This window comes from Drosophila serrata, unplaced genomic scaffold, assembly GCF_035046125.1.
Source record: "Drosophila serrata isolate PLE 108 unplaced genomic scaffold, ASM3504612v1 contig_253, whole genome shotgun sequence".
Taxonomy (NCBI): Eukaryota; Metazoa; Arthropoda; class Insecta; order Diptera; family Drosophilidae; genus Drosophila; species Drosophila serrata.
This window is the reverse complement of record NW_028257151.1, coordinates 134,106-160,800: the sequence shown is the minus strand read 5'-3', so window position 1 is coordinate 160,800 and position 26,695 is coordinate 134,106. Positions and strand designations below refer to the sequence as shown.

The following is a 26,695-nucleotide window of genomic DNA, read 5'->3' as shown; positions in this document are numbered from 1 at the left end:
AATCGATGGACTATATATATACATACATATATATAGCTGACATATGAACAATCGGACGATTTATAAAACCATGATCAGTAATTAACTATGACCAGTAAATAACTCTGAACACTAATTATCTATGAGCAGTAATTAACTCTGAACAGTAAGTTCCTAAGACCAGTGAGTAACTATGATCAGTAAGTATCTATGACTTGTAAGTAACTATGATCAGTAAGTATCTATGACCAGTAAGTATGTATTTAAAGTTACTAACTTTGAACACTAGTAAACAATGACTTGCAACTTTTGTAACACAACACATATCAGAGACTTGGCCGGCAGCAGTCACTTCGTTCCGGGGATGTTAGAACTAGTTGGGAATCATATGCACGGATGTGCGAGATTTGTTTTGGAACAATTTTAAGCTATTCGAGTGAAACTATGGAGTTATTCGTGTATGTAATTTTACAAGTATATAAATCGGAGCATGGCGAATCGGTGGACTATATATATACATACATATATATAGCTGACATAGGAACAATCGGACGATTTATAAAACCATGATCAGTAGTTAACTATGAAGAGTAATTAACTATGAGCAGTAAATAACTCTGAACACTAATTATCTATGAGTAGTAAGTAACTCTGAACAGTAAGTACCTAAGACCAGTGAGTAACTATGATCAGTAAGTATCTATGACTAGTAAGTAACTATGATCAGTAAGTATCTATGACCAGTAAGTATGTATTTAAAGTTACTAACTTTGAACACTAGTAAACAATGACTTGCAACTTTTGTAACACAACACATATCTGAGAGTTGGCCGGCAGCAGTCACTTCGTTCCGGGGATGTTAGAACCAGTTGGGAATCATATACACGGATGTGCGAGATTTGTTTTGGAACAAATTTAAGCTATTCGAGTGAAACTATGGAGTTATTCGTGTATGTAATTTTACTAGTATGTAAATCGGACCATGGCGAATCAGTGGACTATATATAAACATATATATACATATATATCTGTCATAAGACCGATCTGAAAGTTTTAAGAAAAATAACTAGAACTTTTCCAGTTTTCAACAGATTTTGATCAAATTTAATATATAGGCATTATATATTAATCTAAATTTTTGTGTAAAATTGTATGCAAATCGGACGCTAGAAACTAAACAAAACTCTTCAATCTTTTTAATGCAAAAAAAAAGTAAATTGAATTTGTAACAAAATAAGTTTATTATTTCAATAAAACCGCCGATTTTAAACCACTGTGCAGAGCAGGTACCAACGGTAAAGCTTCCTGCATCAGTAGCGCGTATCCACACCCCCCTTCTCGGAAGTAAATGTGTGATTGTTGGTGTGCGAGTGCGAGTGCTCAATGGCATTATTATCTATGCATAAGCTTTGAATATAATATTCGATATATGCACATATGTATATACAAGTATGATTGTAATGCACTGAACAAAATTAAGGAATTTTTAAAATATCGAAAAATATAGCATTTAAAGTACAAATATCTATGTATATTGTTCATAATATCGAAATATACCACTGAATTCCTAATATATTAAATTTGTAATATATCATTTAATTCTTAATATATCAAATAATGATATATTTATCGTTAAAATATAATATATTTCATATTTATAATATTGACATTTATCAAAATATCTATTTGAACTTTTTATAATACCTTTTACAGTTAATTACAATTTATGGATGTTTTTAGATATTTTTATAAGACAATTTTTTTCTGACAAATTAAAGTTTCAAAATCTCATAACTAATCAAAGACCTAACTAATTTTAATTCGGAAAGCTGTTTAGTTTTTAAAAGGTTAATAATTCTACATACTCAATTTAAAATTTAAAAATTTTACCAATTTTTAAAAATTTTACCAATTTTTAAAAATTTTACCAATTTTTAAAAATTTTACCAATTTTTAAAAATTTTAACGATGTAATCCCCTATCTTGTTTTGAAAAAATTTCGAAAAAATTGTTGTTCAACTTGACATCAAGAATATATATGATTTATAGGGTCGGAAATGACTCCTTCACATATAATACCCGGCAAAGGTATAATATATCATATTATATAATATGCCCAAAGCCTAATTATGTTTATGTTAATAAATTTTTATTATTTATGTATCTGCAAAGTTTCTATAAATTTGTGCAGGTACATTTAGTGTGTATGATCCATCAAAAGCGGTGGCACAAGTGACTCGCACTCAATTCAATTCGATTTGATTCAATACACACTCCGAGACACATCCCCCGCGTAACCAAATCCCTGAAGCTTCAGTACATACAAGTATCCGATAAATACATATATGGTTGGTGCATATTGATAAAAGGCAGCTAGCGAATTAGCCATATCTATATAATGGGTACAAATACCCATTTACACATACATTTCATATAGGTACAAAGGGTACAGGAGAACGCAGGTTTTTAGGGACTTTTTCTAAATTTTTATCAAGATTACAGAACTCAACTTCGATCAGATTTATTATTAATCCTGCTTTATAAGGGAAGTGCTTATGGAGCGTTTTTTATATGAATATAAACTGGAGAACTCCACTTCCCTTTCTCTGTGTGGAATTTCGCGCTTTTATTGTCTGCTCGTTGTGAGCTATCCATTGTGGCATTATTTTTTATTTATTTATCTTCTTTTTTTGTTGTCTGATTTGCGTTTTGCCAACTCTTGCGACTCTTTGCAATTAACAAGTCATAAATAAAAAAAAATTGTTGACACATTTGATAAGCAACAAAAGCTATTGGGGGAGTGGAGCAAGAGAGAGAGAGAGTACCTGTCAACACACTCGAACACACTCACTTCCCTTTTCTCCCGGTGTGCGATTTCTCATTTTGTTTGTCACAAATTCCACATTTTCTTTGTCCCACTAAAAAATAAAAGGGGAGAAAAATAGGTTCTTGGAAATACAAATCCCTTGAATTTCCATTACATTTTACAATCACTTCTTGGTTATTACTTATTTGTGTTTATTTACATTTGTTTACAAGGCTAAGCCAAGTTCTATAGGAATTAATAAGAAAATTAACTAAGATGCGTAACGCATTCTGTTTTAACTCAACTTTTTTGGTTTGGCTAAACGAAAATAGCAGCTTTCTATCAATAGAAAATGGTTAATAAACTTGGTTATTTGACTATTTTTGTATGAATTTTAATTCAATTTTAATCCAATGAATGAATTTCTGTGGTAATAGGAATATAGGGTTTTCTCTGTTTCTTTTTGAACTGATGAAACCCATTGATTCGAACCTTTTTCAAGGCCAAAGCGAAACCTTTGCACAAGTCACGTTCGTTGTTGTTCTGTTTTTTTCGGTTTTAATTGTGAACAGAGTCGCTTTCATCACTTTGATCTTGATCTTCATTAAAAAAAAGCACTTGAACTTTTGATCTATCGTTTTCTGTGTAAGCATTCTTCTTTTTTTTTGACAAGCTTTCTTGCAAAGACATTATCACTGAAACAATATGTACATTAACTATATACAAAACTTAATTTCCCTAAGGACAACACAATTTGAAATGAAAAGTAAACAATATCAAATTAACCTGCTTTCAATATTTGTATCGATCTCGAATCGTATCATTTTCATATGAACACGAATCGGCTTTTTATCGCCGCCATTAAATGGCAGGGCATACATTTTTCTGGCAGTGCACACCCACAAAATGTTGTCAAAACAAGGTGAATAATTCCATTATAACACACATTAAATAAAACACTGATCAAAAAATATGCTTATAAATAAATTAAAATTACAAGTAATTTTCGTTTTCCGCGTATCACACAAAATCTGAAATCTGCGCGAACCGCTCGCCATCGTCAACTAAACTAAAGTACAGCGGCAAGTCCATGCGACTAAACTAAAATAAAAAAATACAAAAAATTACAAAAAAGAAGGCGCAACAAAACACAGCAACAACAAAAAGAAAAAACAAAATTGGCTTTGTGTGTGCATGTATGAAATTTGTATTAAAAGAGAGCTCAGCAATTGAAAGAGACCCATTGAGTGGGCAGTGAACGAGTGGCGAACGACCCACCGACCGATGATCCCCGCCATTCCATATGGATTCCCTTTTTTTTTTTCATTATATTAATACAGTAAATCTATTTTTAAAAATTAAATCATATTTGCAAGCTGGCATTAGAGGGAAATTATTTGGGGAAAGCTTACAACTATCATGTGATAAAATAAAAAGTCTGAGAACAAAATATTAGGTACAGTTTTAAGTGAATCATAGAATAAAAAATCTTGCCCATAAAGTTTAAATATTTATATTATATATTATATTTATATTATTTTTTTATTATTATTTTATTTAAATATTTTTTATTTTATTCAAACCTGTTATTATTTACGAGTTTTCAGTTCTTGCCTACGAGTTATTACTGTACTTTATAACCAATAAATAGATAAATCAAGAACAAGAAAGGAAACTAAGTTCGGAAAGCCGAAGTTTATATACCCTTGCTGTTTTCCCTTGAATTATAGAAGCGATAGGGAAATATATCATAACTAAGCTTAAAATATTTGCATTATTTGAATAAATATTTAATGATATTTTTATAAGACAACTTTTTCGACAAATCAAATCTTTAAAAACTTATAACTAAGTAAAAAAATTAATATTAATTAGTATTAATAAATATTAATTCCGAAACATTAATTAATTTTCATACTCAATTTAAATTTACAATTTCTGGCTATTTTTGACCATTTCAATGATGTTACCCCTTATAAAATTTTGAAGAACTTTCGAAATAATTTTGTTCTGCCTGAAATGGCTAAATCGATTTGGCTGTTGATGCTTTTCAAGCATATAAATATAATTTATGAGGTTCGAAATGACTCCTTCAGAACGTAACAAGCGTCTGATTAACATTAAAATACCCTGTAAAGGGTATAGAAAGGAGTAAGGCCCAGTGGGAAGGGTGGTGGGAGGTGGTAAACTGCCCACGGTATGGTGGGCACAGGATAGGTGACAGCGAAACAGCGAGAGAAAGAGAGTGTGAGAAGTGAGAGTGGGAGAATGAGAGAAGTATAAAGAAAGAGAGACGGAGAGAGACTCTAACTCGCAATCAGTATATCACTATCAGTCACCGACTGACCAAATATAAGCCCCCCCCACCACCACCACCCTTCGGCGACTAACCTTGCCTTGTTTACTTATTTACCGAGTGGGTGGCAGGCAGAAGCGAGAAGAGCCGGCTGGCGGGGTAGGGGGGAAGCGACCAGTACACACAACCACCAAACAACCACAGGGCGCATACGTAATTGTTGAGCAGTTAAATTCCGTACAAGGCACAGTGGGTCAAATACGAGCATATAGCGTGCAAAAATAATATTACTTAATAAAGCCTTCAATGCAAAATATCAATGTCTAGAATATAATATTGATATTTTAAGGATTTGATCTAATGGGTTTATTGATATTTAATATGATTTGATAGCGAAAGATCTTTTTAATAATAAACAAATATATGTAAATATCAATATCTAGAATATAATATCGATATTTTCATCATTTTACCTATAAATAATGTATATAAAAAAATAAATAAAACGAGTCAATAAATTTATATATCAGTATATAAGATATTGATATTTAGAAAACATCGATTTAATGAATTGACCTCATCAATTAATCCATATGTAACTTGATTGGCGAAATCTTTTTAAATAATAAAAGATAAATATTATTTTTATATTTATATATTTATTATTTCAAGGTAGCAACATAATCTAAAACATTATAACGTTATCACTTTAAGCAGATAAAAAATATAACTATTCGAAAATATTAATATTTTTTATATAATCGACACCTCTAGCTAGGTATTGCATTTATTAAATTAAGTTTATTAATGATTGAATATTCAGTTATTGTCAAATTGATATAAATTTACCCTAAGGTAATTTAAATATTTTTAAAACCTTATCCACAGTGCAACGCAATGCCACGCATCAAGAATTGAGTTTTGCATTTCCGATGACATATTTTCGCCAGCCATCAATCAATCAATGAGTCAGTCGATCAATCAATCAATCAATTTAATGTGTAAAATGCGTATGCAAACAAATAACCAAAAAGGATAATGCGAAATATATACTGTTTACATAAAGGTATACATGCTTTATATGTTTTTACAAAGCAAATTTAAATTCCTATCAATATATGTTTTATTTCAATATCTAGAAAGTAATTATATTAGTTTTAATTCAATTTTAAATAAATTACTCAACTTATGTCTTATTGTGTGTATTTTTTGCTGAATTCCAACAGTGGAAACAAGTTAAGTGGCATGGTTGGAATGCCTGAAGTAGTCAATAATTTACATAAAAACGCCGCGATCCGCGAGATCAGCTCAATCTCAATCTGAGTCGTCTCAATTTCAATCTTAAGAGTCTGCGGAAAAATATACATCTCTCTATACGTCTCTCTCTCTCTCTCCCCCTTTTCTTTCTGTCTCTTTTGCTCGACTCTTGCCTTCTTCTGTAGGACAAAACGACGTCTTGATGTCTGCGAGAATTGAAGGCATTATTTCTTTCCCATTCTTTTTTTTCGAAATTCTTTCATGGCACCCCCGTTGTACCGTTCCGTTCACTTCTATACAAAATTCAATTAAATTTATCGTAATCATTTAACAATGGAGAAGTTTGCAGTTCACCAAATTCATTGTTATTGTTGTTGTTGTTGTTGTTGCGACGAGGTGTCCATTTACACTCGCGTTGTGTGTGTGTATATAAGGTTATGCGGTTATATGAGTATTTCATTTCATATTTTATTTTTTATACCCTTGCAAGGGTATTATAATTTTGGTCATCAGCCGAGTCAATTTAGCCATATTGATTATAAATTTTTTATAGGGAGTAACTTCATTGAAATTGTCAAAATTAGTAATATTTTGAAATTTGAATTTGAGTTTTTACATTTATTAAACTAAGCTTTTAAAATGAATGGTTTCTAGACTTAGTTATAAGTTTTTTAAACTTTGATTTGTCAAAAATGAATGTCATATACAAATATCGATAAATATCGATTAAAGAATGCGAATATTTAAAGCTTAAAAATGATCAAAGTCCTATTTGATGCTGTAATTCAATTGCAAACTGCAAGAGTATATAAATTTCGGCTTCCCATTCTGGGATTTCTTTAATATTTTATTTATTTATTTTTTTTTTTGCCATTTGCTTTTCCCTTATATTCAATTTCTCGATTAGTCAATGGCTTTTTGTTACTGTACAATAATTGATTTATTTATTCATATTCATGTGCAACCACACTGCGTATACGCAATGCGGCAGACGGGCGAGGTGATGGTGATGGTGTGTTGAAAAATGTTCGATATTGCGCTTTGAATATTAAAATAATTCTCAATCATTTTTACATGGACAAACATTTTGCGGTTGCCAAAGAGCCTTCAACCAGTCAGTAACAGGACAGTTTCATAATATATTTATCAATTTAATGGAGGTTAAATTTCTAGTCGGTGTTTAGAAAAGCAAACAAACAACTTTCTTTCTAGATTTTCTTGAAAACTTCTCTCAAATCAGTCTCACGTAATTTGAAAAATTGCATACATGCAACTAAAATGAAAACGTGACAAACTTTCCAACGAAAAATTAATACAAATAGCAAACAAAGAAAGATAATGGTAAAGTGAGAGTTTAATGGGGCAGCAAATAAAAAATAAAACAAACAAAGCCAAGAACTCTTTGGAAATGTGAATAAATTTAGAAAGAATAAAATCCCGAAGAAATGGAATCTTTAGTATCAATATCATAGCCACATTTTGGTTTAAATAGTTTTCTTATACTGAACAAGTGGCTTTAACTTTATTATTTATAATATTCTCATTACTGCTGACGTCACAGTCACATTTTTTATAGAACACTGAAATAATAAATAATTTTTGCACATACACAGACGGTGTCGGGAAATGTGGAAATATATCCATATATATGTATATATATATATGAATAGGAAAAGAAATGTTCATTCAGAACAGACAGAGACACAAAACAATGACAAATATGCATGGAAAATATACGCTAGAGACGAGAGATGAATGAAATAAAAATGGGAAAATGGGACAAGAAATGGTGGGGGAGGGGGATTTTTGCGAAATGTATGGAGAGAAATATTGGAGAAAGAGAGTGGAGAGTGGAGAATGGAGGCCACATTTTGGCAAGGGGGTGGAGAATATGAAATCACCAAAAAGGCCGCACCGCAGCCACAATGGCGACCAATATTTGTCTGCTGATTCTGTTCTATATTTTATAGAGATATATGAGGGATGAGGCATTCGCTCATCATCATCATCATAATTATTCCCATATAAATTAATGACAGCGACAAGTGACAAAGGAAAAATCAACCAAGTGAATCCAAGTTGAGTTTTCTCAACTAACAATTAAATTCAACTTAAAAATCTGAACAAATGTAATGAATTTGGTTAACAAAAATAAACAGTAACTATTGCACAACTTTAAAATTGTTATAAATCATAGTAAATTCCTAAAGAATCACTTGGCAAAAGCAATTTTTAACCTTGTTTTAAACTCTAAACGTTCAATTAAATTCAAATTAAAAACCTAAACAAATGTAATGAATTTGTTAAACAATAATAACCAATAAATATGGTACAACTTTAAAATTGTAATAAGCCATAGAAAATTTCAAGAGAATTGCCTAGTACAATCAAATTAATCTTTGTTTTAAAGGTTTAACATTCAATTAAACAATTAAAATAAACGTAAAAATCTAAACAAATTTAATGACTTTGGTTAACAAAAATAACCAACAATAATTTGGCTAATAAAACATAGAAAATCCACAAAGAAATCACTTAGTAAATGCCATTTTAAACTTAGTTTTAAAGTCTTAACATTCAGTTTAAATACTAAAAAAAAGGGACAAAAATTCGTCACAATTGCTTTTAATTTTTCACATTGTTGTTCATTATGCGGTCAGTTAATGTCATTTAGTGCTCGTTCATCAGCTTAATTTTCATCTCGTACGTTTTTTATTTGCAGTTTTTCACAATTTGTTTCGGTTTTTCTCCCCCCCTTGAAAAAGCGGATAAATCCCCTTTACTCATGGCTCAATGTTTACTGCATTTCTCGTTTCCAATTTCGATTATTGAGGTTTTCACTTATTTTTTCGAGTTTTTCCATTTTTTTTTTTTTGTTTTTGTTTTTAGCTGGCAATGAAAGTGAAATAATATGTGCAATATGCATATATACACTCACACTTGACGGCAGGGGGGAAAGGGGGGCGGATAAAGACGAGGTGGACGCCTCTCAACTTTTGCCATCATAAATCACAACAGACTGCCACAGTGGGACGCGAATAAAAATTTAAATTTAAACAACAAAACAATTAGTGATAAAAATGTATATCGAGAGGAAAAATGTGATAGTAAATATCGAAAAATATAGCCCACTTAATATCATATTGAACATATTATAAGCTTTATTTCGAATTAGCAAATATCGAAATGTATCCAATTTTAAGTTAAAATATCAATAAATAAAAGAATAGTACATTATTCATCCTCTTTTTCGATTACATTGGTCCGATATATTCAACATAAATCGATTTATCGCAATCGTAAAATTTATACATCATCTTAAGCATGAAAAATCGAAGCAGTTTCTACAAACATTAAAATTTTCTGGTATATAAATTTCAATATTTATAAAAATCTAGTATTCCAGGTGAAATCTGTACACAAACTTTAGATCGTCAAGCTCTCAACGAACTCCAGATCAGTTCAGAAATCGGAAGTGAACGAACAACAACTCGAAATTTTCTACCAAAACAATTACAAGTAACAAATTTTGTTTTCAAATTTTTATCAAAACTAGGTAAGTTTTTCTGTTAGAATATAGGATTCAAACTTTTTTCTCTTTCGATCAACATTATTTATATTTTATTAAGGAACTATTCCGATATGGTGCGACCAAGGAAACCCTCTAGTCTGCTAAGGACAACATATTGTTATCTGATGAGGATCTACTACAATCGCTTCTGGTGGAGCATGATCAAGAGCTATGGACTCTTCTTTTTGGCCATAACATTGAGCCGTTACTTGCATGGCTACGAAATTATGCCCGAAGCTGTCTGTTAAAATCTGGCTCAAAATGACTTGACTGCCTCCCTCCCAATTTTGAAATTCGAACTGATTGATGAAGCAAAGTATATTTTTGGACAAATTTGTCAAAATTATGAAACCACATTAAATGCAATTTTATTCTTGGATTTGTGTATTAGTTTTCATTTGAAACTAGGGGGGGAATACTCGCTTTTCTTTAATTATATAAATAAATCGTGAAAAGTGTCTGCCATTTTGCCGTTTTGCTTTATAAACAGCTCTTGTCTCAGTGAAAATCTGTTGTAATTGCCGTCGTGTGACGTCAATTGCTTTCGGCCAAGGTGAGTAAATTTAGTTTGTTGACTTACCGCATGAAGCCGCCGCTGCCGGTGGCGATCATCTGGTGATGATGATGATGTTGCTGCTGTTGCTGGTAGAGATGTTGCTGTTGCTGATGCTGCCGCAATCCGTGGGCCATGTCCCCAAAATCGATGCTGCTACTGCCGCCACTCATAGCCGGATGACGATGTTGCTGCTGTTGATGTTGCTGCTGCTGTTGCTGCTGTTGCTGCTGCTGCTGTTGCTGCTGCTGTTGCATAGGAAGTGGGTAGAACTGCTTACTCAGGATAGTGATTCCTCCGCCGCTAGCAGTGCTGGTTATGCTACCCGATCGACTGCCTCCGTGCAAGGATGCAGCATGATGGGTCTGGATATTGGGATTGGAATGCGGCGATCCTGCCGGCGATGATGTAGCCACGGCTGCAACAGCGGGATATGAGATCAACTGTTGCTGCTGCTGCGGAGGAGGAGGAGCAACTGCTGCTGCTGCTGCTGCCACCGATGTTGCCGATGGAAATGTGGTTTTGTGGGAGCCATTGGCCAGCAGCGAGGGCGAGGGCGAGTGCGTCGACATGGTCAGGCGGTTCGATTCCGGCGTGTGGGCAATGCTCGTGTAGTGCTGAGGAAACAGAGACCGAAACAAAAAAAAACGAGGGAAAACAAGCCAGTTAGAGATGAGGAGACACGGTGAGAAATACACGGGTTAATCATCACTACAATGATGACGTAATCAGCCAAGATTTCACTAGATTTTAATGGTTTTGTTGTGGACTAGATAGATCTTCATATAATATTTTGCAACTAACACTTTATACTATTTAATCTTTATATATTTTTCATTAATTGATCAATTCATGGATTTATCAGTGATTATTTTTTGGTTTTTTTGATCATATAAAATTTGTATTTGTTTACTTTTTAATTTAATATGAAAATACACTTTAAATTTGCACTTTTCAAGTCCATACCACCTTCTATTTTCATATTATATTTTTAAATAAATTTGTATATTAATATTTATATAGTTTTCAATGAGTAATCTTGTTGATATTTATCATCTTTAAGTTGCTGCACTTCACTAAATCACAACATTTTCAATTTGTATATTTTTATAGCGTTTTATAATATTTTCTTTATGATAATCCATTTTCGTTCACTGTAATTTCTTCCTGTGCACTGGCTGACTGTTTCAAGTGGGCTGTGGTCTGTCTATGGGGAGGACTGAACCGAACCGGACCGGACTGGGGCTGGATCGACTTATACATTATACGTACCATCTGCAGGACATCGCACTCCTTGGGCACCACGTGCAGCGTGAGGACCGCCGGCGTCTGCTTGATCATCGAGACGATGGTGCTGTAGGCAATGCCAGCGATCGGCTGGTTGTTAACCATCAGCACGCGGTCGCCCGTCTGCAGGTTGGCGAGGTGGGCCGGTCCGTTCGCCTGCACCTCTTTGATGAAAATGGTCTCCATCGCTTTCACTTGGTACGGCGGCAGCGACGACAGCGACGTCGGAGACATTGGCTCCAAACCGGTGATTCCGCCGCCGCCGCCGCCGCCACCGCTGCTGCTGCTGCTGCTGCCGGCCAAGCTGGAGGCTTCCTACACAAAACGAGAGAAGAGAGAGAGAGAGAAGAAATTGTTTGAGTTTCAGTTGGAAGCACAGTCAGGGTTGTGATAATAGATACCACAATTAAAAAGTATTTCTAGACCTGCGTTAAATATAGGAGAAATATCTAGATTGTGGTTTTTTAAATCAATTTCTAATAATAGATATCACAATTTAAAAGTATTCGTAGACCCGCGTTAAATATAGGAGCAATATCTAGATTGTGATTTTTAAAATCAATTTCTTATGACCAAACTATTTTAATAATATAATAAATTAAGAAATATATAAATAACAACTCCAGAAGAATGCAAAATTCTTTTGATATGAAACATTTTCAACATAAACATTTCTGCTTTACAAAAAACCTTTTAAAAAGGATCTAGTTTTACAAATCAAATTCTTATGACTAAACAATTTTAATAATATAATAAATAAAGAAATATATAAATAACTACTCCAGAAGAATGCAAAATTCTTTTGATATGAAACATTTTCAACATAAACATTTCTGCTTTACAAAAAAACCTTTTAAAAAGGATCTAGTTTTACAAATCAAATTCTTATGACTAAACAATTTTAATAATATAATAAATAAAGAAATATATAAATAACTACTCCAGAAGAATGCAACTTTCTTTTGATATGAAACATTTTCAACATATAGAAAATTGATTTCTGCTTTACAAGAAACCTCTTAAAATAATCTAGTTTTTTTATGTTTTACAAAACATGAATTATTTTTGAACGTATATTTTGTTATTTTATTTATACGTTTAAATGCAAACATTAAATTTAAAATTACTTTATATTTATTTATTTAAGTATTTAAAATACTTGCAAATTATATTTCAGATTTAAGCACTGCGAGTAAGTCCTATTAATATGAACACAATCGTGTTTAAGCCGTGAAGCAACAACGTCTTGAAGGAGATTGTGGATTGGATTAAGCTTTGGGCGGAAAACAAGAAGAGAGAGAGAGAGCTTGAGCTCGAGAAGAGAGTTGGCGAGAGCAAAGTTTGTAATATCAACAAAAATAAAATGGACACAAAAAGTGAAGTGAGCAAAACTGAAATTAGTGCAAAAATAAAAACGAACAAAAAATATATATATAAATTTAACGGAAAGATAAAGAGAAAGGTAGGCCTAAAGACATTCAAATACCCTAACCCATGGAACCATAAACTTTAAATAAATCAGGCATCACTCGTTTATACAGTCAAAAAATAAATATTTTAACTCTAACGTATCCATTGGAATTTGTGTCAAAAACTTGTGTCGAAACATTCATTCTCTCACTGTTTCTAGTAACAGTAAGTTCATTATGTATTTTGTAGTCCAGTAAAAATAAGTTCAATTCTATGATATGTGATCAAGTAAAAATAAGTTCATTTCGTCGCCTAGTAAATATATTTATATTTTACCATATATTATTACGTGTCCTTTGAAAGTAAGTAAACTAAATATTTCGCTTTCATTGTCGTAAATCCAACGTTTTATGTTGAAAGTGGAGAGCTCCGAAGCTAAGCCAATCGAGAAGATGAGCGTCCAGCTAAAGTCCCAGGAGGGTGAGATTTTCAACGTGCCACACAGGATTATTAAGTGTGCCACCAATGTCATATATGCGATGAAGACTTTTCAAGTTCAGGGCCCGTTCCCATTGCCAGGCATTAGTTCAAATGTTTTACACAAGATTATCGCTTGGGCTGATTACCACAAGGATGACCCTGAGCCAATGGAGATTGATAGCAGTGAGGATGAAGAGTACGAAGTCGGATCCTGGGATGCCAAATTTCTTAATGTTGATTCGACCATCATGTCTGAAATTAAAATGGGGGCACGCTGCTTGGGCATCGAGGGTCTACAAAGAGTTTGTGAGGCTTTGACCAAAACGGTCAAGAAGAAGAAGACCTAGACGCGAAGCAGGTGCAAAAAAAAAATAAAAGGAAAACAATGGGACACGATATGGGACACACCGCCACAAAATCCTAGCCTAGTTTCTAATTGTTAAATTTATATTTTTGTTTATTCAGCATGCGCAAAAAAAAGTTAATAAAAAAATTAATTTAATTAAAATTATTGATTAAAATTTCAATTCTAATAAGATTCTCAGCCTTTTTAGCATGCTTTAATTGCCAATTTTTGTGCAGGGTATCAACGTCGCACAAATAAAAGGCAAACGTCAAAAAGAAAGCAGAAAAAGAAATGAAAAAGCAAAAGCGCCAATTTGAATAAGTCGCGCGTGCGCAGCGCTCACGTAACAGCGACGCTGACTTCGGCAGCGACCCAGCAGAGCGCGTGAGAGATGGAGAGAGAGAGTGAGCGTCTGATGACTAATTTTCTTGACCGGCGCGCATGCGCAGCGGATCTTTCTTTTGCTCTCACACCCCAAACTCGCTCTGGTCCTCTCACTTCCTTTGGACCTAATTGGGAGGCAGCTAAAGAGTATTTATCTAAGGATTATAAAGTATTTTTAATACCTAGAAAGGCTTTACGATTTTAAATCAATATATGTTTATTTAATTATATATATATTATATATTTATTTTATATTATAAAATATATATTATTTATTTATTTAATTAATAATATTATATTATTTATATTGTTCTAAACACTTTAAGTCCTACAAAATTCTTTAAACCTAACTATAAAAATACATACGTTTTAGGAAGTTATCAAAATCATAATATAATGTCAAAGCATTATTTTTTCTATAATTAAAAAACTATCTATCATACATGTGTAAATATATTTTTATTATTACTTAAGAAAAGGAAAATAAGATATACTTCACACGGTTACCTTCTAATATTTAAATTGCCTCTTAATAAAAAAATCATTTCGAGGTTAGTTTCGAGACAGTTTAACTCGGGGTTAACTTGATTTAAAAAGTAAGAAACTGTTTTCCTTACTCTATATTTTAAAACCGACTTGAGATATTATTTTGAATTTAAATGACCAATATGTGGATTTTCTAGTAGGTTCAAGATATCAAAAACTAAGCAACAATAATAACTAAGAATTAAGCTAGTTTCACCTTCTTAATTTTACATTGAGATATAGACTGGAGATTTAATTTAAAAGCCAGAAGAATACTATGGGAGTACATTTCCCTAAAGCACTTGTTTCCTTAATTAAATCGAAGCCCATAGTTAGGGACAAATCATGAGCTTAAAGTTTATTCCTATTTTTTTATTGTTATTTTAATTATTATTATTTCTTTTGACTCACCTGTGGCCAGCTGGCCGTTGCTGTGGCAGACCCAGTCGCCGTCGCCGCGGCATCATCTTCCGGCGGATAGGCAATGAAGTGGCGCAGCGTGAACCCGAATCCCTGGTTCGGTCGCCGGCAGATGACGATGAGCTTCGGCTGGATGGAGGAGGCGGCCAATGCGGCATTATTGGCTGCTGCGGCTGCTGCTGCCGCCGCTGCCGCTGCCACCGCTGCTGCCGGTGTGGCCACCGCTGAGGCGGCTTGTGCTGCTGACTGCGCAGCGGCAGCGGCGTTCGAGTTTTGTAACATTTTGTTGCTGGTTTATATTTATTTATTTTGTTGTTGTTGTTTATTGTTTGTTGTGTACTCTCTTTTTGTTTTAGCGCTCTTTCTCTTTCGGTGGCTGCTTTTGTGGTTTTGGTGGTTTCAGTTTTTGTTTTTTGTTTTCCTATTTGTCGTGCGGTTAGTTAAGTTTTGTTTTGTTTCTTTAATTTTTTTTTTTTTGTATTTTTTAGGCGGTCAACCTGTTGGTGGCATCCTCGTTTGTGCGGCGACGGTGGGTGGGTGGGTGGTGGCGGTGCTCCTTCTTCTTCATCCACCTCTTCTTCTCCCCCTTTCCTTTCCCCTCTCTAGGATATATGTATATATCCACCGATATATATTTTTTTATATATTTATCGTTTATATGTATACTCTATATAATTTTTTTGGGGGATTATCATCTACACCTTGGTATGCATTGCAAATTTTCGATGTGGTTGCGGCGGCACGAGGCCCATCGTACCGATCGTTATTACCATAGTACTGAGAATACAGTTAATTCTGTGTGATCAGTAATTGATTGATCGATCGACTATGGTAACGGGAGGGGTAAGCATCTGAAATAAGAAAAAGTAAAATTAGTTTATAACATGATTTATAGTATGATTTAGATACTACACTTTTTTAGTAATAGCAAGAACATCGTTGTTTCAGTCACTTTAAAATTAATATACTTTGCAACAAGTATTAAAACTTTGGTCAAATGTTTATTCGGGGACTCAACTTTCTAAAATAATGCTCGAATTTGTTTTAAATTTAAATTAAACATTGCAGAAGAAACAAACTATGTTGATAATAGAGGACAAATGTTGCGCAACACTCAAAGACAAATGTTGCTGGGAACTTGTTGAGCAACACTGATTGATGCTGCTAACACAAATGCATATGTTGCTAAGGTTTAAGAACCTTATTAATTCATGATTTTTATCAGATCACCAGTCTAAATATTATATAACAATTTTTAACTTAAGCATTAGTATTGCTTAATTTCAATTTTGAATGATTTTTTTTCGGAATATATACACTATAGGGTGTCAGAGATGCCTCTTTATGCCTGTTGGATTCATTATCAATAAACACTAGGCTATAATAACTTTTACCTTATGTGAACTGTCAAATGCTTCCACATTTATTAAGATGGATAAAAAAATAAAAAAAATTCTGTGAAAACCCAACACTTCACCTCCATAAAAAGCTGGCCTAAATGTTCTTGGCATTAGCATCTCCTGAACCCACTAAGTTTTATAACAATTGGGGGTTTACATATGGAAACGAAATGAGGAAAAATGGTAAGTTGGAAGGAGGTTGGCGGTCAACCAAAAAATGCGACGAGGCGTGTTACACTTTTTTGTTTATATTTTTTTTTTAGCCCGTCTGTCTGGCAATTTGACGGTCAATGTCCAACATTTGAATCTGTTTTTCGGCTTTTTTACTGTATTTTTTATGCTTTGTAATTAAAGCTGGAAAAGGTTTTGCTTTGTTTCGGTACTCTTTTTGTCTTTTGGGCCTTTGGTTTATTCAGTTTGAGGGGTTTTTTCTTCCTTCTTTCAGTTAGTTGGTAGTAAAAAGCACTTAACTAACTGTACACGGGCATATGGACCGATCGTAATATTTGGCTCTATGGCACTATGATGATATAATGCCGTTTATTACCACAAGAGAAAAAACAAAAAAACAAAGAAAAGATTTAAGTGACTTAACCTGTCGATCAAAAAGAAGGTTTAACCACCCTTGCTTGCTTTTCTTGTACTGATTTTTTTTTGTGTATATATTTATAAAAAGTATAAATTAATAATAGAAAAACAAGGTATTGGAATTGGAAAAAGTTAATGGGAAAACAAGTATAAAACACCGGAAATTCAAAGCAATTTCCTTCCTTTCAGAAAAGTGTATGTACATATATGCAAAAACTAATAAACGTTTTTATAATCATTTACATATTTTACAAGACAAACTAGTGCAATTATTACTATAACTTATTAACGACAACGAGAACTGCGCCGCACATTCAAAAACAAATAAAAATGGGACAACAATGAAATATTAATGCCAAAGTGACTGTATTCATTTGTTTGCTTTCGAATGAAAACTGATCTCTAAAAGCTAAAAACTTGCTGATTATTTCCTACCAACAACTCTCGAATTAATTTTCATAATTAGTGTTAGACAATTTATTTATGTTATTTTTTTAATGGCAAAAATAAAGTAGAGATAGAACCCCCGTTGATTTAATTTGCGAGTTTTTAGCTATTGTTCGGTCTTTGAACTTTTGGGGGAGAAACAATATATATAACCCGTGGAGTTTCGTTTAATCAAGTCAGGCGATAAGGTCAAAGATCAAAGACCCCAAAAATAATTAAAGGATTTTTTTTTTGTATATATATATATATATTTAGTTGTGATTCATGATCTGGCATCTTACTGAACGTAATTAAACAAGAGAAAGAAGTCAAAAATAGCAACAAATATAAACGACAGCCACCGCAATAATAATTTGAGCTAAAACACATGTAATTACCCGCAAACAGATAGACGGACCCAACAACAGATTGTTCAGATACTAGTCTCTATAATTGCCCCATTGTAATTGCATTGTCAAAGTTGCTGTGTGTGTTTTTTTCTTTCAGGAGGGAAACGAAATCAACTCAAGTGTGTCAAGTCATTCAAGGCGATATATATATATATACAGGCCAATAAACCAGAGATAAACAGATTCGTCCAGAGATTAACTTGAATGCTGGCAAATCATAAAAACAAAAATAAAAACAAAAACATAAATAAATAAACTAACATGCCTAATGAAATGATTGTAAAAACCTCTTCTTTGCTACTGTTTTTGTAGACCTTGACTAGTCCCTCACTTTTATATAGAAAAAAAAAAAAACACCATTATAACGACCTATATCAACTTATCAGCAATTGAACCGATAGTTAAACTGAAGGTTAAGCGATAGTCAAAACATAAAGATATTGTTTTAAAGACTTTAAATTTATATTTAGACTTTTTTGGGAGCTGAAGTTATTGAAATCTTTACTTACAATATTTTTAAAAGCAAGTTCTTCAGTAATTACCACATAAAATACTTTAATAATTTATTGTAACTGAAGGTTAAGCAATAAAAACATAAAGATATTGTTGTAAAGACTTTGAATTTATATTTATAATTTTTTTGAACTTATTTATTATTTATTATTTATTTATTATACTTTTTTTAAGCGTTTCTTTAACTTTCATAAATTTCATGATTGTTCTTTTTTAATTTTTTATCTGGTTGCCGCCTCCTAAATAAAATCGAAATGTACTTCGATTGATTTATATTCTCTGATTCTGTTCCGCTTTTTTTTCTGGTTTGTTCAGACATCGTTTTCAATACTTTTACCGTTGCTTTGCTCATTACACGCTTGTTCTGCCTTTAATTTCCCCTCCGCCTCCATCAAAATCTTAACATTATTTTCGTTTTTTATTATTATCGGTTTTTACCTTCTTTGTTTCAGCGTCTCTTTCTCTCTCTCTTTTTTTAGAAGTTTTTTCTCGTCTTTTGTTTGTTATTTTGAAAATTAATTCCCGGCCGAAAGAGAACGCTTGTAGTGCAAAACAATCAATTTATTTGTTATCAAGAAGCAACAACAACAAAATTGTTAAGTATAGTCAATAAAGCTGGCAAACGATTCTCGGTTGCTTGTCCGTGATATCATCGTTTTCCTCCCCTTCCATTATTTTGATATTTATTTGATTTATTTTTTATTGTTATCGAGCAAGGGGAAAAATAAGTAAGTTAAGAGTTTCATTGATTTGTTTATTTTAAATAGTTATCTTTTGGAATTGTATTTCTTTTATTATAAGATTACAGGGCATTTTAATTTCAGTCAGAAACATGTAACTGAGTGAAGGAGTCATTTCCAACCCTATAAATCATATATATTCTTGATCAGCAGCAACAGCCAAATCAATATAGCTATCTTAGGCAGAAAAAAAATTTTTAGCTAATTTTTATTTTATTTTATAAGGGGTTACATCATTAAAAATTTCAAAAATTATCGTTATTATAATTTTTGTAAATTTTAAATCGAGTAAGCGGAATTTTTATTTAAATAAAAACTAGCATTGAAAAGCTTTCCGAATTCAAATTAATGCTGTTTTGGCTTAGATATAATTTTATTAAACTTTGATTTGTCAACAAAATATATGACAAATATGTCATAAAAAAATATAGATAATTATCGATTCAAAGAATATGAATATTTTAAGCTTAGTTATGATAGATATTCAATTCGATGCTTTAATTCAATTGCAAAGTTCAAGGGTATATAAACTTTGGTTTCCCTAAGTTGGTTTCCTTTCTCGTTAATATTTATTTGATATTTTTTTAAGATATATTTTTTATGTAACACCTTTTTCCTTGACTTTTTACTTATATTTCTTTCCTTGGAGAAACCTTCAGAAAATACTATTATTCCCTTCACTTCATTTTACCTATTTTCCAGCTAAGATTTTGCAATTAGTAACTTCCACGCTTTTCCTATTAATAAAAATAATTGCAATGTAGTTCACCCTCTTTTTTTCGTTTAAAAATAGTTAATCCTCATTTTACGTTGAACTTTGATTCCCCTTTTAATAAGAATAATTGCCATGGACACGGAAATACAAAAATACACTTGCTCTTTTCTCGTTATTTAATTATAGTTCGGTAATCCTTATTTCTGCACAACTTTTTAATTAGCCAGTTTAGAGCTCACCCCCCATTTATTATTATTATTTTATTCTTGGCCAATTTTAATTGGCCAAACTAAATGTAACCTTTTTCGCTGGCTATCTTTGGAAGTAAACTGATGCAATGGGGACTCAAAGCTCTTGCTTAAGGGTTAGACCACCCTGAAAATGATGAAAAAACTTTTTTTATACCCTTGCAGGGTATTATAATTTCAGTCAGAAGTTTGCAACGCAGTGAAGGAGACACCTCCGATTATATAAAGTATATATATTCTTGATCAGGATCAACAGCCGAGTCGATCTAGCCATGTCCGTCTGTCCGTCTGTCCGTCTGTCCTTCTGTCCGTGTGTCCGTCTGTCCGTCTGTCCGTTTCTACGCAAACTAGTCTCTCAGTTTTGAAGCTATCTGAATGAAACTTTGTAGTTAGCCTTCTATATACTCTCACTCATATATATGTCGGAACGGGCCGGATCGGACGACTATATCATATAGCTGCCATAGGAATGATCGGAAAATTTTTACAAAAAAATGTTTAACTTCTTCAGTTTTCAATAGAATTGGATCAAATTTGAGATATAGTTATTTTACTATACTCTACAATTTTGCATAAAATTTTATGAAAATCGGACTACTATATCATCGGTATTGTGTCAAATTTCATGAAAATCGGACTATTATATCATATAGGTGCCATACAAACGATCGTTTGATGTAGAGGAAAAATGCAAGTCTTTGAATGTAAAACTGCAAATATAATATGTATAGGTGAATACAATGAAAGCAGGTATTACTTCACTGTTTTTTAACACAAATATATATCATTTCTATTGTATGGTTTTTTATTGATAGAAGTTCTATCTGCAAGGGTATATAAACTTCGGCGTGCCGAAGTTAGCTTGCTTTCTTGTTTTATATATATATTTCCTTGAAGGGTATTGAAATTTCAGCCAAAAGTTTACAAGGCAGTAAAGAATTCATCTCCGACCATATAATATATATATATAAGTAAGTATCTATGACCAGTACGTAACTATAATCAGTAACTAACTATGATCAGAAGGTAAATATGTTCATCAATGAACATTAAGTAACTATGATCAGAAAGTATCTATGACCAGTAATTAACAATGATCAGTAATTAACTATGAGCAGTAAATAACTCTGAACACTAATTATCTATGAGCAGTAAGTAACTCTGAACAGTAAGTATCTATGACCATTAAGTATGTTTATATGATCAGTTACTAACTTTGAACACTAATAAACAATGACTTGCAGCTTTTGTAACACAACACTTATGTGAGACTTGGCTGGCAGCAGTCACTTCGTTCCGGGGATGCTAGAACCAGTTGGGAATCATATGCACAGATGTGCGAGATTTCTTTTGGAACATTTAAGCTATTTGAGTGAAACTATGGAGTTATTCTTCTAAATAATTTCTCTAGTAGTAAAAATCGGAGCATGGCGAATCGGTGGACTATATATACACATATATAAAGCTGGCATAGGAACAATTGGACGATTTATTAAACCATGATCAGCAATTAACTATGAACACTAAATAACTCTGAACACTAATTATCTATGAGCTGTAAGTATCTATTACCAGTATATATCAATAAACATTAAGTAACTATGATCAGTAAGTATCAATGAACTTCAAGTAACTATGATCAGTTAATAACTATGATCAGTGATTAACTATGAGCACTAAATAACTCTGAACACTAATTATCTATGAGCAGTAAGTAACTCTGAACAGTAAGTATCTATGACCATTAAGTATGTTTATATGATCAGTTACTAACTTTGAACACTAATAAACAATGAGTTGCAACTTTTGTAACACAACACTTATGTGAGACTTGGCTGGAAGCAGTCACTTCGTTCCGGGGATGCTAGAACCAGTTGGGAATCATATGCACGGATGTGCGAGATTTGTTTGGAACAAATTTAAGCTATTTGAGTGAAACTATGGAGTTATTCGTGTATATAATTTTACCAGTATATAAATCGGAGCGTGGCGAATCGGTGGACTTTATATAAACATATATATACATATATATCTGCCATAGGAACGATCGGAAAATTTTAAGGAAAAATAACTATAATTTTTCCAGTGTTTAACAGATTTTGATCAAATTTGATATATAGCCATTATATATTAATCTAGAATTTTGTGTAAAATTTTATGAAAATCGGACTACTATATCATATAGTATGGGGGAAAACGCAAAACGGTTAATAAAATGAAATCAGGCATTGCTTAATTGTTTTTTTAACATAAATATATAATTTATATTGTATTAATTTCTAGTGATCGAATTTCAATCTGCAAGGGTATAAAAACTTCGGCATGCCGAAGTTAGCTTTTTTGATAAATTTACAGTCGTTGCTCTTACCAGTTGCATTATCTCTCATTTTATTTACAGTGTTCACCTGTCATTACACTTTTTCCATATTTTTTTTTGGGGGCGATAGCTATTCCGACTTCATATCTGGTCAGATAATGAGTAAAAAATGTAGAGACCGGGGGAGCTGACACCTCTTTATTATATTTTATATATTATATATATGATATGGCTCAGCTTGGAATCGATAAACAAAAAACGATGAAGCAAACCCGAGAAAGACACACGCAAAGGCCTCCAATTACGTGCAATTACATTTATACAATTTCTTTTAAACAAAAAAACAAAAGAAATCGAGTCAAAAAAATTAAAAATAAATAAATTACATATAATACTGGTATATATATAGATATGTATTGACTTCATTTGTATTTCTTTGTCTATCAAATTCGCAGAATAAGAGTCGATAAAAAGCCGATAGATATATGTCTTTACATTAAAGCTGACACGAGAGCGAAACAAAAGTACAATGCAAACAAACAGAGCGATATCAGCGATAAATCATTCATATGCTGGATCGAGTATATATAGATATATATCTACTCTATATACATAGCTGGAAATCTGGCGATCAGATCGCCTGAACGATTGAACAAGATATTAACCTCTAAATGGTTGGCTTGTAATAAATTCAAAGATGGAAAAGTATTAAAATGTTTTGGTTTTAAGATGGAAATAAAATATCAACAATTCTGAAAGCTATTTAAAATTTTTAAGGGTTTTAAGTCCTTAAAAAAGGCAGCCAAAAGTATTCTATTAAATACTAAGAAGAAAACAAAGCAAAATGTACATAGAATGTGGATACTTAAAAATTGTATTGCATACTTTTAGAGACCTTTTCAAGAGATTTGAAATCCTTTATGATCTCTCTATATATATATAGGTAATTATCTTTACAATGAGTGATAGAAAACATAAATATTTAATAAGTACAACAAATATAAATACTTCTGGTAAACTTTACAAAATAATATAAGTATAAGGTTGATTCAAACACCGACCTAACCCAATTGGAGCACAAACAAACAGAAAAAAAATATAACACCCCGTTGCCGTATCAAAGGTTATCGCCACCTCTCGGAAACCCACAAATCTGATTGGAATCCATCAAATATCAGCCAGCCTAGGGGGGGAAAACATGGGAAAAGTCGGTGAGAATATGAAAAATATTGTGGCAGACGCACATCAAAGGCCAGACGGCCGACTGACGATCCCGAGTATTATGCACACCTAAAAACATATACATATATATACCTCCTCCACTGGCTATATATATTGAACTGTCCCCTCATTATCAGGGGTTACGGCCCCCCCTTTGGGACGGTGTTTCCCCTCCCATGGGAACATGTGTGTGTGTGTTTTTTTTCAGCCATTCAACTTGTTGCCAAGTGTCGTCCGCCGCCGATTTGGAATCGGAATAGCCATAATACACTTGCACAAAAAGCAGCAACAAATATAACAAATAATATGAAACAAAACACCAAAAAAAAAAAAATAATAAATAAATAAATAAATAGAAAAGCAGGAAAAACAGCCCACAAATACACAGCGAAAAGGCAATGTACTCAAAGCCAAAGGCAGCCAGCAATTCGTGTGTCTGTCTTGCCCTGCCGTCACTCACAATTTCAATTTCCATTTTATTTTCTCTAGGTGGAAATGCCACCTAGAAAGGGTATATCGAGTTTTCTACAATTTTGGTAAATAATTTTTAATATTGGGTACTCTTTAGGTTTTCTTTTCATTTCGAAGGAGTCAATTTAAAATTATTAAGCGAGAAGTAGTTTAATTGCTTCTAAAACCTGAATAAAGGCTATTTTGCATATTTTAAATTTTTCCAAAATAATTTTTAAAAGACCACTTTCAAGTTTTTTTTTTAGACTGAAAGAGTTAAGCAAAGAGTACTTTAAACTCTTCATAAAACCTGAAAACAGGTTACATCAAAATTTAGAAAAAATGTTGCAAATTACTTTTATTCAACAGTACTTATCAAGTTTTGCTTTAATTTTTGAAAGAGTTAATATAAAACTATTATGCAATTTATTTATTATTTAATTATTATTATCTAATTCAGCTAAAACCAGAACAAATAAATCCTGGAAAGGATTTTGTACTTGGAAAAATTATAAACCAATTATATTCTATTATTCTAAAAACCATAATAAACCTCACTCCATAATATTCTATCTCTAGCTAGCTCTATCTATCTCTATCTATCTCTATCTATCTCTATCTATCTCTATCTATCTCTATCTATCTCTATCTATCTCTATCTATCTCTATCTATCTCTATCTATCTCTATATCTACTAGTAAAAATGTTAAATAATTTTCACTTAAATATATTATTTTAAAGTTTGGTAAAATACAAATCCAAAATACAATGAAAAAGTCTAGTTTTCTACTTTATAAAGATGTTAAAAATTAAAGAAAAATCTATATTCCACGTTCCTCAAAATATAATGAACTTTTACAGGGTATTATTACATTCGAGAGCCTAACAAAAAAAAATATCTTGATTATTTTCCATGCTCAATTTTGTTGTATTTTGTTGCTACGTTTATTTTCGAATTGTTTATTTAATGTTCTTGCAGCGTCGTCCGTCGGTCGATCGTTTGTTTGTTTGTGTTATGTGTTTTATGTCTTTTTTTTTTTTGTTTTTTGCTTCGCCCCGCACAGTTTTCCTTCCTCTATTATCAGTTGATGGGCGGGTGGGGGTGGGGGGTAAGGTGGAAAAATAAGGGCGGAGCTGCAGGAAAATTATTGGTCCAGCTGAGAGAACCGAACGCCTTGCCTTGCCTTAATAATCTAATTTCTGACAACTGACGGCAAATCAATAAATGAAGTGGAAAATGGAAACATCATCATCTTGTTTTTCCTGTGGGGGAAAAAGAGATGGAAACAGAGACGGAGACAGAGATGGAATTGGCTACCTTGACCTCATTCAACGACCTTTTTCTTCTCCTCTCTAGTTGCTGCAAGATGAGGGGGGAAATATATATAGATTTTCCCGAGGGAGGAAAATGTGAGCACTGCTTGCGTGCTAAGCTTCTTCCTCTTTTCAATTTCCCTCGCTGTAGGTGTGTGTGTTTAGTTGGCTTGTATTATATCATCATTAAACGGTTTACCGCCAAAAAAAAAAGAAGAAAAGGAAAAGTGAAGAAAGAAAATAAATAAAATCAAGGAAAAACCATAGAATGGCAACAATCGAGGCAAATACAAAAAGTTCTTGAACTCTCTTCCACTTGTCAATTGTTGAAACAAATAAAGAAATAAACTTGTTTAAAAAATGGGCCGCAAAATAATCAAGCAAATACGAAAAAATATACAAAAACTAGGGGAGAGAGAAAAACAAAAGAATTAGTTCAAGGAAATTAAATAAAGCCAATGTTTTGTTTAGCTTTTGGGTTACAATAAATTGTAATAAGTTTAAACTTAATAATTTCGTATTAGAAGAGTAATGAAAATAATTGAAATATAAATGTAAATAAAAACATGTTATATAAAAAAAATATATTTCAATTGTAATTAGGTAATATATATGAAAATATATAGTATTAAGTTAAATTATAGCTAAATAATTAAATATGTACATGTACATTTAATTTTCAGAAATAGAGCAAAAAGGAAAAATTGCATTAAATAATTAATGAATAAATTTTTAAGCTGATAAAATTATAAATAAATTAAGAAACCAGTATTTTATTGAATATTTAAATATTTCTTATTAAAAATGTGCAGGAAAAAATTTTAATGCATAAAAAATAGTTGCTTTTAATTTTAAAACTATATATCTAACGAAATTAGGTAAATATATATATGAATATATATAGTAATATATATAAATATAAAAAAAGAATAGACATTTGGTAGAAAACATTGAATAATAAATGAATAAATCAGTAAACATATCAAATATAAATCAAACAAACCAAGCAATACTTAATAATGAAGTTAAAATTCTCCAA

General features: G+C 32.1%; 2 protein-coding genes and 1 long non-coding RNA gene across 16 annotated transcripts in view; 2 read left to right on the top strand and 1 right to left on the bottom strand.

Moving 5' to 3' along the window:
- RhoGAP19D (Rho GTPase activating protein at 19D) overlaps positions 1–26,695 on the bottom strand; it is a 60,160-nt gene that overhangs the window by 13,733 nt on the left and 19,732 nt on the right. For 6 of the 14 annotated variants that reach the window (XM_086832902.1, XM_086832901.1, XM_086832906.1 and 3 more), the window contains exons 4-6: positions 15,306–16,165; positions 11,735–12,064; positions 10,490–11,079 (exon numbers count right to left, since the gene is read on the bottom strand). In XM_086832902.1, the coding sequence (XP_086689028.1) occupies positions 10,490–11,079; positions 11,735–12,064; positions 15,306–15,596 (1,211 nt within the window). In that variant the 5' untranslated portion in view covers positions 15,597–16,165. Of the gene's footprint in view, positions 1–3,571; positions 3,924–10,489; positions 11,080–11,734; positions 12,065–15,305; positions 16,166–26,695 lie in introns of those variants that run through there. The other 8 variants (XM_086832908.1, XM_086832912.1, XM_086832910.1 and 5 more) reach the window with 3 other exon arrangements.
- On the top strand, positions 9,735–10,288 carry LOC110191963 (uncharacterized). Its single transcript, XR_002320050.2, has 2 exons — positions 9,735–9,894; positions 9,968–10,288. It is a non-coding gene; the product is annotated as an uncharacterized LOC110191963 (long non-coding RNA).
- On the top strand, positions 13,348–14,147 carry LOC110191962 (S-phase kinase-associated protein 1-like). The gene is made up of 2 exons (XM_020962982.2): positions 13,348–13,521; positions 13,580–14,147. Coding segments are annotated over exons 1-2 (408 nt in total). The 5' UTR covers positions 13,348–13,520; the 3' UTR covers positions 13,987–14,147.